Raw genomic sequence first — 15,883 nt, forward strand, 5'->3', positions numbered from 1 at the left:
ATGCCTAGTCTCTTGTAAAGGGCAAAAATGAAAAATATTGGGCAACCTACCCAACCCCCTTTTTTTAAGAAAAAAAAAGAGGAGTTTTCTCTTTAATTAATTATTCATTCAAAATCTATAATTTCTAGAGTAAGAAAGAAATAAAAAAAAAAAAACTCTCTACAATTTGTGAAAATTCTAGAGAAACAAACTCACATAATTACTCCCTCTTGAACCGATTTTTCAATAGCAAAAATTATAATTTTTGTGTCAATTTTATAGTAAGACTTATATTATTTCTACTATAAAATAATATTAGTTATTAAGAGATTTCCTTGGGTATATGCTTTTGGGAGAGATTCTAAACTTGAATCTTGTTCATCCATTATTGGAAAGCTCAAGAACTAACAAGAAGGAGATCTTGTTGGTGCCCATAAAACCGAAATTTAGATGGTGAGAAATCGATTTTCTTATCTCTTCTTATTTAGTTTGCATGCATAACATCAACAATTTATTTTATGACTAAATAAATAAATTCATATATGAATATGTAAATTAATGAGATTAAAATTCTAACACATAACCCTATTATGAACTTGTCTAGCTCTAATCTGATTGTGAAAAAATCTTGTATTTTCATCTCCAAACTTAATCCAACCAACTTTGGCTTTTTGACTAAGGAAGTTATGCTTTATCCTACACAGATGTCTATAAGATTCTGCTGCTTCACTTTCAGAAGCCAGAATAGTGTAATCAGTAGGATTATGATGCATCTGAATCTGAATATCATCTAGCAAAGCTTTAGCCACTCCCACAGATTTCTCCACATCAGAAAAACAATTCCTATTGAGGACTTTAAGAGAGCTTTTAAGCTTTTTTAGCTTAGTAACCAGCTGAAACATTAGTGTCCCATTAACAGTCTGATTCCATGCACCTTGCACAACCTCCTTAAAATCAGGGGCCAGACTCCACATATTATAGTACCTAAATGGAGTTCTTCTCCTAGCCCTGCTGGATCTTCTAAAGCATACACTAGGGTTGTGATAAAAAAGACCCTCTGGGAAAAAATGAGCATAGGCTTCAGGATAAAGAGCCAACCAGTCAGAATTTACCATGAACCTCTCAATTCTAGAGAACCCTCTTACACTAGGATCCTGCTTGTTTTTCCAGGTAAAGAAAGCCCCTTCCCTTTAAGGTCAACCAGCCCACAGTAATCAACACATGCCCTAAAGTGACCACATCAGTTAACATATCATTTTATTGTATTTTTTTGAGTTATTTGATAACAAAATAAAAACTAAAATTTGTGATTTTTAAGGATAAAGCCACGAAATTTTTTGCATGTAATATATTCCGGTTCTAAAATATTTTTAGGTCATTTTATGATTTATGGATGATTATTGCTTATTTTAATGATTTTTAGTGAAATAATTGCATTTTAATGTATTAAATGGCATTTTTTAACTAAAAATAGTTAAACTTCGATTCTAACCATGAAATTTTAGTATGACCTCACTTGCACATTTTATGTATTGTATGTAAAATTTCGTATTAATGTGATTAATATTGCATGATTTATGATTTTTATGAGATAAAAATGCTAAAAATGACTAAAATAGTTAAACTTCGAAATAGGCCATGAAATTTTCATATGATGTCACATGCATATTTTACATATTGTATGTAAAATTTTAGATAAATGTGATTTATTATGCATGATTTATAATTTTAATGGTTAAAATGATATAAATAGTGACTATTTTTAGCAAAAATAGCTAAAATAAAATTTATGGCATGAAATTTTTCCCTAATGTTGTAGATATGATATGAACATCAGATCTAAAGTTGCATGATTAATTTTGAATGATTTGGTATGTTTATTGTTTTTTATGTGATAAAATCGATAAAAGGGCAACTTTATTAGTCATAAACATTAATTCGAAATTTTGGTTGCAATTTTGCCATTTCCAGGTTCTAAAAATTATTTAAGAATGTTCAAAATTTTTATTTTGATTTTTCCGTAATTTTTATGTTTAATTTGGAATTAAATGGTAAAAGTTATGATTTACACGATTTATTAATGAAATAAATTATAAATATTTTGTGGGCACATTTTATTGAGTTTTTGGAATCTTAGTAATATTCCAGTATTTACAAAAATGTGATTCCGAAATTTTCCAATTTTTATGATGAGTTGGGAATTATTTCACAATTGTTATGATTAAGAGAAGTTTAATAAGCAATAATAGAAAACCAAGTTGAATTATTGTCAAAATTTGAGAAAAGACTAATTTTTGAGTCCTAAGAGAGTTAGGGTAGTTGACTTGGGCTTAATTTTGATTTAAGTATTGATTTGTGATTTTAATAAGTTATTATCACGCATTTCCATAAAACCGGATTATATACGATATAAGATTTAAGTAGGGTGATTTGGCACATTAATTTGGCATGTTAGACACATATATTTATGCTGTATTTTTATTGATGAATGTCATATTTTATTTATATAATTTTGAATTATGTAATTTTATCTTAGTATGGCCTTAGTTTTAATCGGCATTACCCTTAATGTAAGGGATTATCGATTCGGTTGTAATTTTAATGTGATCTCGTATCACTTTTATTTTTACTAGTTTTTCATATTATAAATGGATAATAGAAATAACTATGTATTTTATTATTATTTTTAATTCTGAAGTTCCTTCAAGACGGTGCCATTCGGAAAGGCGTTCAGACGAAGACGGAGTATTTGGGAAACGTGCCACTTGAAGTTCAAGGACCAATGGAGTTGGTTTCCGAATATGTAATAGATTATTTGATTTTCTATTTTAGGAAGGTCATACTAGGAAATTGTATGAAGATAAGTCCTTGTGAAGGTTTAACTAGGAATTTATATGAAGATAAGTCTTCATAAAATAGAAATTCTTGAAGTGAGTGGGAGCAATAAGAAGTAAGTACCTATCTTAATTGTTAAGGATAGAACTAGGCTCGAAAGAGAAAGTGTTAGACACTAAAATAGATACAAACCCCGAATCAGTAAAGATCTAGGAAGTTGGTCGTGTGACTCCAACATATTCTTTCATGAATATCTATGACATTGACATTGCATTCTTGCCAATTACCACATCAAGAGTATTTGATACAAATTTATGGATTTCGTCATGATATTTGGCATTATCGTGTGACGACTAGCAAGAATAAATTAAGAAATTTACATGAATGGAACTAGGGTAGTTGTCATTTCATCCATGGACATATAAGTGTTATAGTGTAGTCATTTTAGTTTTGTATTTAGAAATGTACCTCAATAATTGTTATGATGTACACTAACTCTAAATAAGAATATAATTCAAGTTTTTGTAGAAAACCGCAAAAGGGTTTCTCAATTATGCAATTAATACAAGCGTTGTGCCCTAACATACCACGATTAAGTTTAGGGTGAGACCATACAAATCATGGTAATTATATTCAAACTAAATGTCATATTTACAAGACTCAAGTTGGTGACCCCAATAATTTCTTAATTCTCGATTGAAAATCTCATTTAGAAACTAGTTTTGACTAGTGTCCCAAACCATTTGATTGGAAATCTCTTGGTGTGTGCGAATCTTATATGCAAAGCAAGATAATTCATGATTTTTCCTTGAAAAGGATTATGAATAAAGCAAGATATTCGCCCAATTTACACTTTGACGTGTATGGTCGAATAAAATTTCAATCAGAGAAGGTTATTACTTCTTTATCTCTTTTACCAACGAATTAGGTAGATACCTGATATCCACTTAATGAGGTAAGAAGAAAAATTCTTTGAATAAGTTCAATGAATTCTTTACATGATGTATCGAAACCTAGAGATTATATAATCAAAGTATTAGTACTTTGTTAAGGTTGGAAAAATAAAGTAATGACTTTGATTTACACCAAATAGAGTGTGATATGATATCATAAGATCACTTTCATAATCACACCCTGTAAAGATAAGGTGTGTTATAAGGATACAAAGAATCCTATACGATATGATTGAATTTTTACTATAAAGTTAGAAGTAGTTTCTATCACAATTTGTCTAGTATTTAATTATTCCACTAAAAAAGTTATAGTTAAAGCAATAAAGTACAATTCATATATGGTATGATTAGGCATGGTACCTAAGTTGTAGCTTGTTTCGGAAGAAAGCATGTGGCTTTATAACCCAACTATCACAAGAACAACAGGTTTGTGGCTCGTGATGCTGTCTATTAAAGAATAGAGGATTATTTCTTAAAGACGAGTGGGAGAAAATGTTCATAGAGCCTAGAGCCACAAACTGAGCAAACTGAGAATAAGACGTAGGAAGATGTTCCTTCTTGGTCAAAATCAGTAAATATTTCTTAGGAAGATGTTCCTACTTGGTTCTTCGAAACCTAAAGTGGACAGGAGTCATGTTTTTTTTTTGAAGTAACAAATCTGTAACTTATTAAGATGCTTTATCTAGTTTCAACTGCGTAAAAGTCCGAAATAAGCATTAACATGAAAGTGTTTATTTAGCTTGGTTGGTTGGTGGCAAAGGGTTTTGCACGCAACCACAATGCTTCATTGTATTCGGATATGATTTGATATAGTTGGATTTTAAAATCATCTTGCAAGAGTTTTGTAAATCGCAACTATCCTAAGTTAGGATACAAACTTAAGAAGAAATCCTAAGTGGAAGTTAAGGAGTTGAATTGTATGTTTTGATCTTGTGTTAAACTTTTCTCAAATTGTCGAGTAGTTTTGTTTATAGATGGAGTTTAGTGGGAGTAATGTGGTGTTACTAGTCTAATATGTAAGAGATATATTGATCATTTTGAATGATAAAAGACTTAGGAGAAGAATAATACATCTCTAAGATATCCAGTTTGATGGATATTAGCATAAAGTTAATATTCTTATGTTAATAAGAATCTTGACAAGTTCAAAGGTTTTGAACATGTAGAAATTGAATCCACATGCTTCTGCCGCGGGATTAATTCATTACGCTAAGATGTATCACCATTCTTAAACTTCGTATACTTGGATTATGACGACATGTTACAAAGTGAGTCCTTGAGAGAAGTCTCTATATAGCCACATAGTTCATTATTTAGTACTCAGGAAGTACTAAAGATATGAAGCTAAGCATTTAGAAATAAGATTGATTTATGTGCAAGGAGTTACACAAAAACCATATTCTAAAACTCATAAGGATGGTTAGAGAACCATCTTGGTTGTATTATTTAAGGAGGATATCTGCTAGAAACGTCCTAGGCAGTTAAACAATGAGTATACACAACCAAAATTGAGTACACTTGCAATAATGAGATATGCAAGAAGTAAGGGATGATATTGGGATTCGGTTTTGTGAATTGGAGGAACTATTGTAGTTCATTCCAATTCAGTTGGAGTTATTCAAAGGCAAGAAAGCCTATGTCCAGATTGGATCTAGACACGTACTCAAAAAGGTTTCATAATAAAGATTATACATAACAAAGGGAAAAAGTATATAGTAAAGTTAGTTAAGTGCAAAGTGTTGCTAAGACTTACTAAGCAAAGCCCTCTCAAGGGCTTAACATGACAAGTCATGTCATTTCAATTCAGTTGAAATATACAACCATATACAAAATTAAAAATATATTATAGATTATGTAGTAATTGATATTGTATCAATTTTACATATCTGATAATACATTTGTCGATGGAGTTTAATTACCAACTCTTTTAATTACAAACTCTTTTATTACTTGTCAGGGTTATTTGAAATCTCAAGGCCACTCGAGGACTAGTGAACTGGAAATGCGTGGCCACGCTCGGAAAGTATCTACGGTAGATAATTCCGGTCAGATTGTTACTCTCCAGATCGAGGAAACCACTCAAGATATGATCAAATGCAAGTACGACTTGCAAGACACCTTACATTGAGTGGGATATTGTAATAGGACAAGAGAATTGGTGATGCACACTTGTCTCGGACAAGTGGGAGATTGTTGGAGTATGTGTACTCAACAATGCTGCGATCACATTATTGAAACTCATGATAAGAATACGTAAGGGATGATTCGATATATATAATCAACTGATCAACATTAATCGGTAATGATTGGCTGACTAGAGTTTGACATTACTGTCGTTTGACGGTGGTGGTCAGTTGATCCCTTAAGGTCACACCTAAAGGACGATTCCCTCAATTGTAAAGTTAATCGATTGTATGACGATACAGATTGATTAAATCCTTAAATTGAACAAATTGATGTATAAGAGAGAATATTATGTCTTATTGTAATATGATTAAATAAGATCAATTTAGTAATTAAAATGTTATATTACTAAAAATTGATTATTGTTTATGAAATAATTAAGATAAGAATGAATAGTTAGTTATAATTACAAAATGTTGTGAATTATATTAACTTGACCAATTTTATACACAAGTAATTAAGAATTACTAGATATTTTGTTAAATGTAATTTAATTAATCTAAATAAGGGATATTTAATTATTAAGTATGTATTAATTTGATTAATTACATACCACATATCATATGTGACATTTTATGTGACATATTGACATTTGACAAAATAAAATGGATTTTCATTTTATAAAATGGACCGAAAATGGAAGGTTGTTAGAGTTAGTGGATGTTTATTTTATTTGTAGAATAAACACCATCATAACATATAGCTATAGCCTTGCATGCCTATGATCTTGAGAAGACAAATTGAAGTGCATGCAGTGGCTTCTTTTGGGCTCTCTACTCGGCACCACCAAAAACAAAAGGAGAACTAATTTCTCTTTACATCATTCATTCTTATCACATAATGATTCTATTCTTCCACCTTCTCTAAAAACAAAAGGTAACATAAATTAGTTTATGTAAAATTTGTTCAATAATTTCTAATACATAAAAAATATATTACTAGAAGTAGTAATACTAATATTAGAAATTAATTTAAGGTAACTAATATTATTATCTAGTTAGTAATAATATTAGTATTTTGGGATAGTCTTGGTGCAATCAAGAGGAGATTTTCTACTATGCGATCTTGTTGGAGGATCATCCAATATCATGAGCTCAAGATCTTGTTTTGGAAGGAGTCCAAAACTAGTGCCCTTAAATTCGTCCATATGATGTAAGAACATCATTTTCTTCTTCTCATTTTGTTAAATTAATTTTGCATGCAACTAGATCCAAGAAATAAATTAATGAGTAATTTATAAAATCAATTAAATAAGTTTAATAGGGGTTTTAGAAACTAACAGGATTTTGGTCTAAATAATTCGTCATGATCAAAAGCCAATTATTAAAAGAAGTTTATGTACTGAAAGATGAAATAAAATAAGGAAACAAGACAAAAAGGACAAAACAATGGAAACTCGAGGAAGAAGAAGAAGAGCAAGAGCAGCAAGCAGCCTCTGGAAGAGGCGTATCATATGCTGCGACTCTTCGGAGAGGCGTAGCTACTGCTGCGTTTCTTCTCGACGTCAGATCTCCACTGTTTTGTAAATACGGTTTTGAAAGGTGGTTTTAAAAAACGGTTTCAAATGTACTTTTGACGTAAACCTTACATTAATTGGTACAAAAACATAAAAATAAATTAAAAGTGGGATTTACACCCTTAGACTTACATGTTTGACGAAACGAGATTGACTAAGTTAACGTTAGTGATTGCTCGACACGAATGTATGTAGGAAGTGCCCTCGTTGGAGAATTTTAGATTAATTGATTGATTGATGTGTAGTGGTTGATGCGTGCATTTTATATAGACTTATTGTACCATATTTGCACGCATCTCTATGCATATTTAATAGTGTTTAGCGACAAATGTCCCCCGAATTGTCTACTTCGGTGTCTCTTGTATTATTTGATGGTATAAACTGGAGAGGAGCGTAATCAAGCTTAATACATGTCCCTATGCATGCATTTAGGAGAAAAGTTGAGTCGGAGCTTGAAGACTACTATTTTGAGATGCGCATAGAAGTAAGTTAGCTAGGAGAGCAAAGGAAGAGCTTTAAATTGCTAGTGCCTACTTTGAAGAGCCATATCCCAAGTTCTACAACCTAATTTCAAGTGATTCCAATTGGAAATAAAAGCTTGTCCTCTTAGCTTTCAAACGCCACCGGAAACGCTCTGTTTGTCTAATAGACGAAGAAATGGCGGCCGTTTGAAGTTCAGTGCGCGAAGCAGGAATTGTGCGCTGGAAATCACTCGATCGAGTACTATCTTACTCGATCTAGCAGCTATTGTCTTCGACCGAATGGCCTCTTTTTTATAGTGTTCGATCGAGAACCTAAAGTCCTCGATCAAGAGGTTTTGCTAGAAGTTACTCGATAGAGGAGTTTTAAAGTACTCGATCGAGTACTTTTCTACCTACCGCAGGGTTTTAATATCAGATTAAGTTAATAATTATCTTTCCTATAAATAGGAGAGATTTATTTAGGTTTGGGACATCTTTCATTCGGTACTTTTTACTTTTAATACTCAGTAGACATTTCTTGGTCAGACGTTATTTTCGCTCTTCCTTCCTGACCTTATTCCTTGTAATTCTCTCTTTCTTTTATGCTATTTCTCTCTTGCTCTTTTCTTTATTATGTTTGTTTCTTCTTCATCTCTTGTTCTTGTTCTATTTTTATTTATGTGTAGCTAATTCACTTTGCTAGGACATAGGGGAGCCATGATTTTAAGGGGATTATGAATAGGTGACTAGGGTTTAGTGCGAATTAGATCTATGTTGTTAATCATTGCAATTAACTATTCTTGTCTACTTGAGTCGACAAAATTAGATGATTAACCTTGGTACACCTTGACCTGGATCGGAAGATTGGAAGGGGTAAGACCTGCAGTGAACATTAGAGCATTCTAATGAGGACGGAAGCTAAGTTAGTAATGTTTTAGGGTGAATAGCAAAACGGAAGGACCTTTTAACTACCCTGTAGACCGGATTTGCATTGACCTAAGACCCTAGACAAGACTTCTTGAGAATGATGGTGAACCGACTGTCTTAGTTATTTTTTTCTACTTGATAAACTCGTCAAAACTCTTCTTTATTTCTCTATTAATCTCCGTAGATTAGAGCAATACTCAAACCCCCATCTTGTTACCTCAGACGGACTGAATTAATTAACGAGTAGATAGTGACCGCCTGCCTGTGGAGATCGACCCTACTTCCACTAGCTTCTGTTAGTTGTTTTAGGTATTTATTTTTGGTACTAAACGACGGTATCAAATTTTGGCGCCGTTGTCGGGGAGGCAACTATTTTATTTACTTGTTTTATTTTTGTCTGTCTTTCGCCTCAAGGAATTTATTCCTTGAGGCAGTTTTTACCTTTTTCCTTTAGTGTTGTTTTGATAGGTCCTACAGGTCCTACCTAGACAGGATTCTAGGAGAAAGATCGTCAAAGGGAAGGCTTGATTACCTTTGATTCTTCTACCAAGATGACTAGCGTCTCTAGAATTATAGCACAATTTGAAACTCAGAACGCAAGATTTGACAAGCTGGAGAGTAGACAGTCTTGGGGTAGTCCACCTGAGTTCCATACTATGGCGCAACAGGTGGTTTACTGTGAGAGATGGGGTGCAGTGGGACACAATGCTGTTATTTGTTTGGCAGAAGACAACGAAGTCTATGCGTTTAGGCAGCGTAGACAAGCTAATCAATCTTTTGCATATGTAGCGCCACACCCGTTTCAGCAACGAGACTATCAAAAGCCTCCTTTGTTTCGCCGCCGCCACAACAAACTCCTCCTCCTAATAAACATAAAGAAGAAATTGTTGAGTTGACGTCTATAGTGAAGACACTTGCGCTTCAAGTGCAAGAGGTTATGCAAACTAAAGACGCCAATATCAAGGGACTTGAAGCTCGGTTGGCTCAAGTAATGGCCGAGCAAATTTCTAGGCGACCCGAGACAGTCTATGCTAATTGCACCAGGATTGATATTCCCTGCGAAGGGCCGGTTCTGCCTATTAATGAAAAATACGGCTCGGATGTTAAAAATGTTGTTCAAGAGGAAGAGTTCTATGCAGCCACGCATGCCCCTGTTCCGGAATTCGATCGAGGACTTCTATTTGCGCGATCGACTGAAATGCCGGAGGAAGTATTCGATCGAGAGGCTGAAAGCTCTCGATCGAGTAATGAGGAAAACATGGCCTTCGATCGAGTGACACAAGTTGCTCGATCGAGTAAAATTGTTGAAGAAATGCATCGATCGAGTTACTTAAGTGCTCGATCGAGTAACTTTTATGCTGATAATAATAAATGGTCATCTACATTTATTTTGGATGATGACTCTGCAAATAAGGTTAATTCCTTTGTTACTTCTTCTGCAGGTACTGATAGGTTAACGGACCCAGGTGGTGGGCATCATACCTTGACTATGGAGACTGGAACAGTGTGGATTGATGACCCGGGCGGGGGAATGGACAAGGCTAGGCCGTACAAGAAGAAAGCGCGCAAAAGAGCCAAAGGTGGAGGCCATTACGCTGCGATAAGTGTTAGGTTCATATACCTATTATTAGACTCTTCTAATAGTGCACTAATTAACGTCTTAATATTTGTTCTTTAGATCTAGTCCATGCATAACAAAATAAGAGATTAATAAAGAAAAACAATTTCCCTTACATTGTTATATGGTTCGAAATATGGGCACAAATAAGGTCACCATCCTTAATTGTTCTTGAGCTTATAATGGTGGATGATCCTCCAAAAATCCCAATGTAGAGATTCTCCTTTGATTGCACCCAAGACTAATCCCTTAAACTAGTATACTAATTAACTATATTAATACACTAGTACCCTTGAAATTAATTCTAATAATATACTTATTACTACACTAGTAACCTTATTTTGATATTAGAATTGATGAACAAATTCTTGTTTTCTAAAAACTTGTTTTAGAGAGAACTAGAGAGAATATGGAGCAATTTTTGCATGTAAAAATGAATGAATGTTTTGCTACTAATTAAGAGAACAATTCTCTTATAGAAAGAGGAGGGAAAACCGGTGGTGGGGGAGGAAAATGCCAAGGGATGGCATCTTTCTTTTTAGCTTTTGGTCTTCACAAGGAGTAGATGTGTAAGGCTATCATGCATAGGCATGATTAGCTATTTTATCAAATAAAAATAAAACAACCATAATCCATAACTACTCCCTCCATATTTCGGTCCATTTCACTTAAAATGGACTACCATTTTATTTTGTCAATTTGTCATTTGTCACACAATATGTCACATGTAGTATGTTACATGTAATTAATTAATTTAATGCATATTGATCAAATAAATATCAATTTATAAATTAATTAAATCACATACAACAAATTGGCTAGTGATACTTGATCACATAAATAAAATGGGTCATATAATTATAATTCACAACATCTTATAATTATAATTAACCATTCATTCTTACCTCTATTGTTTCTCATACAATAAACAATTTTAGTAATAAAGTATTTCAATTACTAAAATAAATCTTATTTAATCCCATTACAATAAGATATCAATATTCTCTCTCACAAATGAATTGTTCAATTTTAAGGAATTGATTAACTTGTATCGTCATACAATTAATCAAATTGTCTATTAAGGGAACTGTCCTTTAGGTGTGACCTTAAGAGATCAACTGACCACCACCGTCAAACGACAGTAATGTCAAACTCTAATTAGCCATTCATTACCGATTAATGATGATCATTTGACTATATAATCAATCATCCCTTACGTATTCTTAATATAAGATTTAAACATGTGATCGCACTATTGTTGAGGGAACATATTCCAACAATCTCCCACTTGTCCGAGACATATGTGCGTCACCAATTCTCTTGTCCTATTACAATCTCCCACTCAATGCAAGGTGTCTCGCAGGTCGTACTTGTATTTGATCATATCTTGAGTGGTTTCCTCGATCTGGAGAGTAACTGTCTGACCGGAATTATCTACCATAGATACTTTCCGAACGTGGCCACGTATTTCCAGTTCACTACTCCTCGAGGGGCCTTGAGATTTCAAACAACCCGGACAAGGGGGTGGACAATTCCTATCGCACTATTCCCTTTGCTTAGTCACAGTTCGTCATAACCCAAAATATACTCATTTGACCTTAATTACGACAGTCGTAGAGCATAAATCAAAGCCAATCAGAAATTTGTGCCAACTTGGGCGAATTGTCTCTAGTCAAAAGAATTTACTCATAAGAATACTATATCAGCTCTTGCCACAACCAGGCTTTATGAATTACCAGAACTCTATAAGCGGTCACTGCCGACAGAGTGTCTCATACAGTCTGTCTATGTGATCGACTAGTCATCCCATATGACTCTATGTCACTTGAACTTGCCATCAATCGCGTCACACTCTAGTCACTTCATGATGTCACCTCATATAAGTAACTAGGGGTGAATACCATGTCAATCCAGTTCACTTTAATGGGGTTCAATTTTCCTCTACAACCCATTTGGATTTAACAAAGTAATGGGTGAGTTTAATAAAACTCAAACGATAAACGCGATTATCATATATGAATAGTCAATACTCTATTACTACTTCATATCTTATAATCTATAGTGTACCTTTTACACTTGTTGGATTGCAATAAAAGCTTGGCAAGTGGATATACCATATATCCATATATTCCAACTTTATCAATTGCTATTTCCGTCTTTTCAATGTTATATCCAACAACATGAATTTATCTAAGTATATGTATAGTCTTCTTACCAGGCTTGGGCTCTTTAACTTGAAAGATGCTCCCACTGTTATCGCATAACTTGTGATAAAGTCAATTGTAGAGGGATTCACTCTTAACCCTTATATTGACCATTTTTGTCACAATTCACTTACATTCCTTTTGTAGAATTTGCAATGCACGAAACTAAAACACTTCTCTAGTTTCTTACTCCTTAGTCAATAAAATTAGCCTAGGATTTCGACAAATCCTTTTCAGTTTGGAAACTAAAGCTAGTGCAACCTTTCAACACTTAACTTAGTATATCATCCAGACATATGAACAAATCCTCAATTGTTCTTTCAGTCTTTCACAAGACCATCTTATGAATTAACTTATTATTGACTTATTATGCTCCTAGCATATGGTTCATCACAGCTTGTGCGTCTGTTGGCATACATGATCATTCTAATGGCGGAATCATTAACAATCTATTTCATGTGACCAACAACTTAATAGGTTCAGTGAACGACTATGAGTTCAGCATAGTAATTTCACTTCCATCAACATGATTAACCCATTCAACCTTGTTGATGTTAAACAGATACAAAAGATCTTATCATCATAAGGCTCACAATTCTATGCCAATATTCTCGCACATAGATTCAAAAATCTAGAATACTTTGCACCCTTTCCTAGTCTCCCAATCACTCTTCACAGAAGAGAGCATTGGTACATTATTCTCAATAGGTAATATGTCAACAAAATATAAGACATGGGAAAAATAATTCTAGCTCCCACTTAACTTCATGTATAAACATGATTCTTCAATCATGTGAACAATACCATTCTCAATTATCACATGAACGAAAAGTATAATCCTTTAATGCTTGCTTAGGACCATTCTAGGATCACTTAAGAAGGCTATGCATAATATGTTAGGGTTCTTAGATCTTTATCTAAGTTTTTGTGTTCCAAACACATCCTTGTCTAAATTCCCATTTTAGAAAAGCGAATTTTTAATATCATTTGCCATTCTTCATCAAAATGAAATGCGGCAATTCCTAACATAATTTATCTTGATTAACATCTTCATGTCAATCTATGCACTTTGGTACTCTAAAGCTCTATTTACCTTTAAGGAGACCCTCGCCTTAAAGTAAATATACTCTTGAGTAACAATTTTTGGATTGTAATGCTATGGCTCGTATGTAACTAAGTCGATTTGGGACAAGGTCATAATAACATTACTTTCGCAAAGCAACATTTAACAACAAGACATGTGTGCTAAACTCCCACGGAGCTATAGTCCCACTCTATCTTTATAGATTATAGTTCCATTACTTTCACAAAGTAACACTTTAACTATAAGACATGTTTGTGACGACCCAATCTACTCCCACTCTATCTCTTAGAAATACATCTATCTTCTTGAGAGATAGCTTTGTGAGTTACAAAAATATATATGGTGGAGTATTGGAAGTTTCTCTATACTAACGCATTAGCTCATAAAAGACCAGCTCCATCATGGCAGCTTAATTCATGTTATATGCGAATCTGATCCGTGTCATTTGTTAAATAGATTCTCTATTTCTGGTATTTCCTGGTTGACCATCCGCTTAGAATTACGTGTCCGTTTTGGATTGCAAATTCCCAAAATTGAGTTCGATAACTCAAAACGACTCATATTAGTTTGATCTTATGGGTAGTGACACTAGGTCATAATCCATATTTAATAAATCAAATTCATTACTTAGATCTTTGCCAGTACAATCGGATCGTAATGTTTTAGTACTTCGTTCAATTGGTTCTCAATATCATTTAGAAATTTCTCAAATTTCTCAAATGCTGCACTTTATATTTGATTAATTAAATATATCCATATCTACTTAAATCATTGGTAAAAGTGACAAAGTAGTCATAAATTCCCCTTGCGGTGATGCTCATAGAACACATACATCGGCATGTATTAGTCCCAACGAATCACTTGCTCGTGTCCCTTTACCATAAAGGGAGTACGAATCATTTTACGAAGAAGACAAGATTCGCATATACCATATGATTGTAAATCAAATGGTCTATTAAATCTAGTCGACACTAGCCTTTTAATGCGTTTCTCATTTATGTGACCTAATCGAAAAAGCCAAATGTACAAATCATTTGGATTACTAGTTATGAGTCTTTTGGATGTGTATGTTATAGATATATTTAGTTGAGTTGTAAGTGTCTAAAACATGAATACCATTGATAAAAGTGGCTTGGCTCATAGCCATGTCATATTCAACAAAGTACAACAATTGTTTTTAAAGGATAAAATCCTTCTATGTCTAACATAGAAATGGTAATAATGTTTTTGGACAAAATGGGTACATAATAACAATTAGGTAAATTATAACTCAAAGCTATTAGCTAAAACAAGTACATAAGTCCCTTTTGAAGTGGCGGCTATCCTAGCTCCATTTCCTTGTCGCAGATTTATATCGCTCTTGTTTAGCTTTTCCACATTTCCAAGCCCCTGTATACAATTACAAAGGTGAAAACCACAACCGGTATCCAATATCCACGTTGAGGTGGATGTATAATTTAAATCAATAACAACGATTTCGGAAGAAATAGTACCAAGTGGAGTGACAAGTCCAGCTTTGATATCTCCCAAATACTTTGGGCAATTTCTTTTCCAATGGCCCATGACATTACAATAATGACATTCCTCATAGGATTGGGCACCCTTCTTGGTCTTGGTTGTGGTAGTCTCACTATCCATTTCCAATTCATTATCAGGTTTGGGTTTCTCACCCATATTTGCTTTTTCTTTATTAATACCATTACTTCTTTCAGTTGCAAGAACATTCTTGCTAGAACTCCCACTGAATTTAATATTTCTCCTTGTTTCTTCAAACAAGGATGCCTTGGGTTTAGTGAGAGTTTCTTCATAAGATTTTCTTACCAAAGTGGTGGGCATTAAAATTGGAGTGGGTGGTGTGGAGGTGGTAAAAAAGCAAAGATTTCCATCCTGACCAATGCCACAATGTAATTCTCTAATCGTATCATTGTCATACTCAGAGCACTGTTCATCGAATGATTGGAGCCATGAATTAATGGTGATTGGTGTAAGAGTATTAGATGAATCCATTGCGAATAAATAACTACAAAAACGGAAATGAAGGAAATAATTAACATCTATCGTTTTAATAATACTTGTAAACATTTTAAACAAGTTTTAAGCATTTATATAGTGACCTCTACCC

General features: G+C 33.5%; 1 protein-coding gene across 1 annotated transcript; it reads right to left on the reverse strand.

Annotated features, from left to right (window-relative positions):
* Nucleotides 1-551: 551 nt before the first annotated feature.
* LOC141641066 (uncharacterized) lies at nucleotides 552-1,094 on the reverse strand. The gene has a single exon (XM_074449743.1). The coding sequence runs from the start codon at nucleotides 1,092-1,094 to the stop codon at nucleotides 552-554; it is 543 nt and encodes a 180-aa protein (XP_074305844.1).
* Nucleotides 1,095-15,883: the final 14,789 nt, after the last annotated feature.

This window comes from Silene latifolia, chromosome 2 (assembly GCF_048544455.1).
Source record: "Silene latifolia isolate original U9 population chromosome 2, ASM4854445v1, whole genome shotgun sequence".
In the NCBI taxonomy this organism is placed as follows: Eukaryota; Viridiplantae; Streptophyta; class Magnoliopsida; order Caryophyllales; family Caryophyllaceae; genus Silene; species Silene latifolia.

What these genes read in the sequence shown, in the direction of transcription:
- LOC141641066 (XM_074449743.1), bottom strand. Translation starts at nt 1,094, where the DNA reads ATGGTAAATTCTGACTGGTTGGCTCTTTATCCTGAAGCCTATGCTCAT.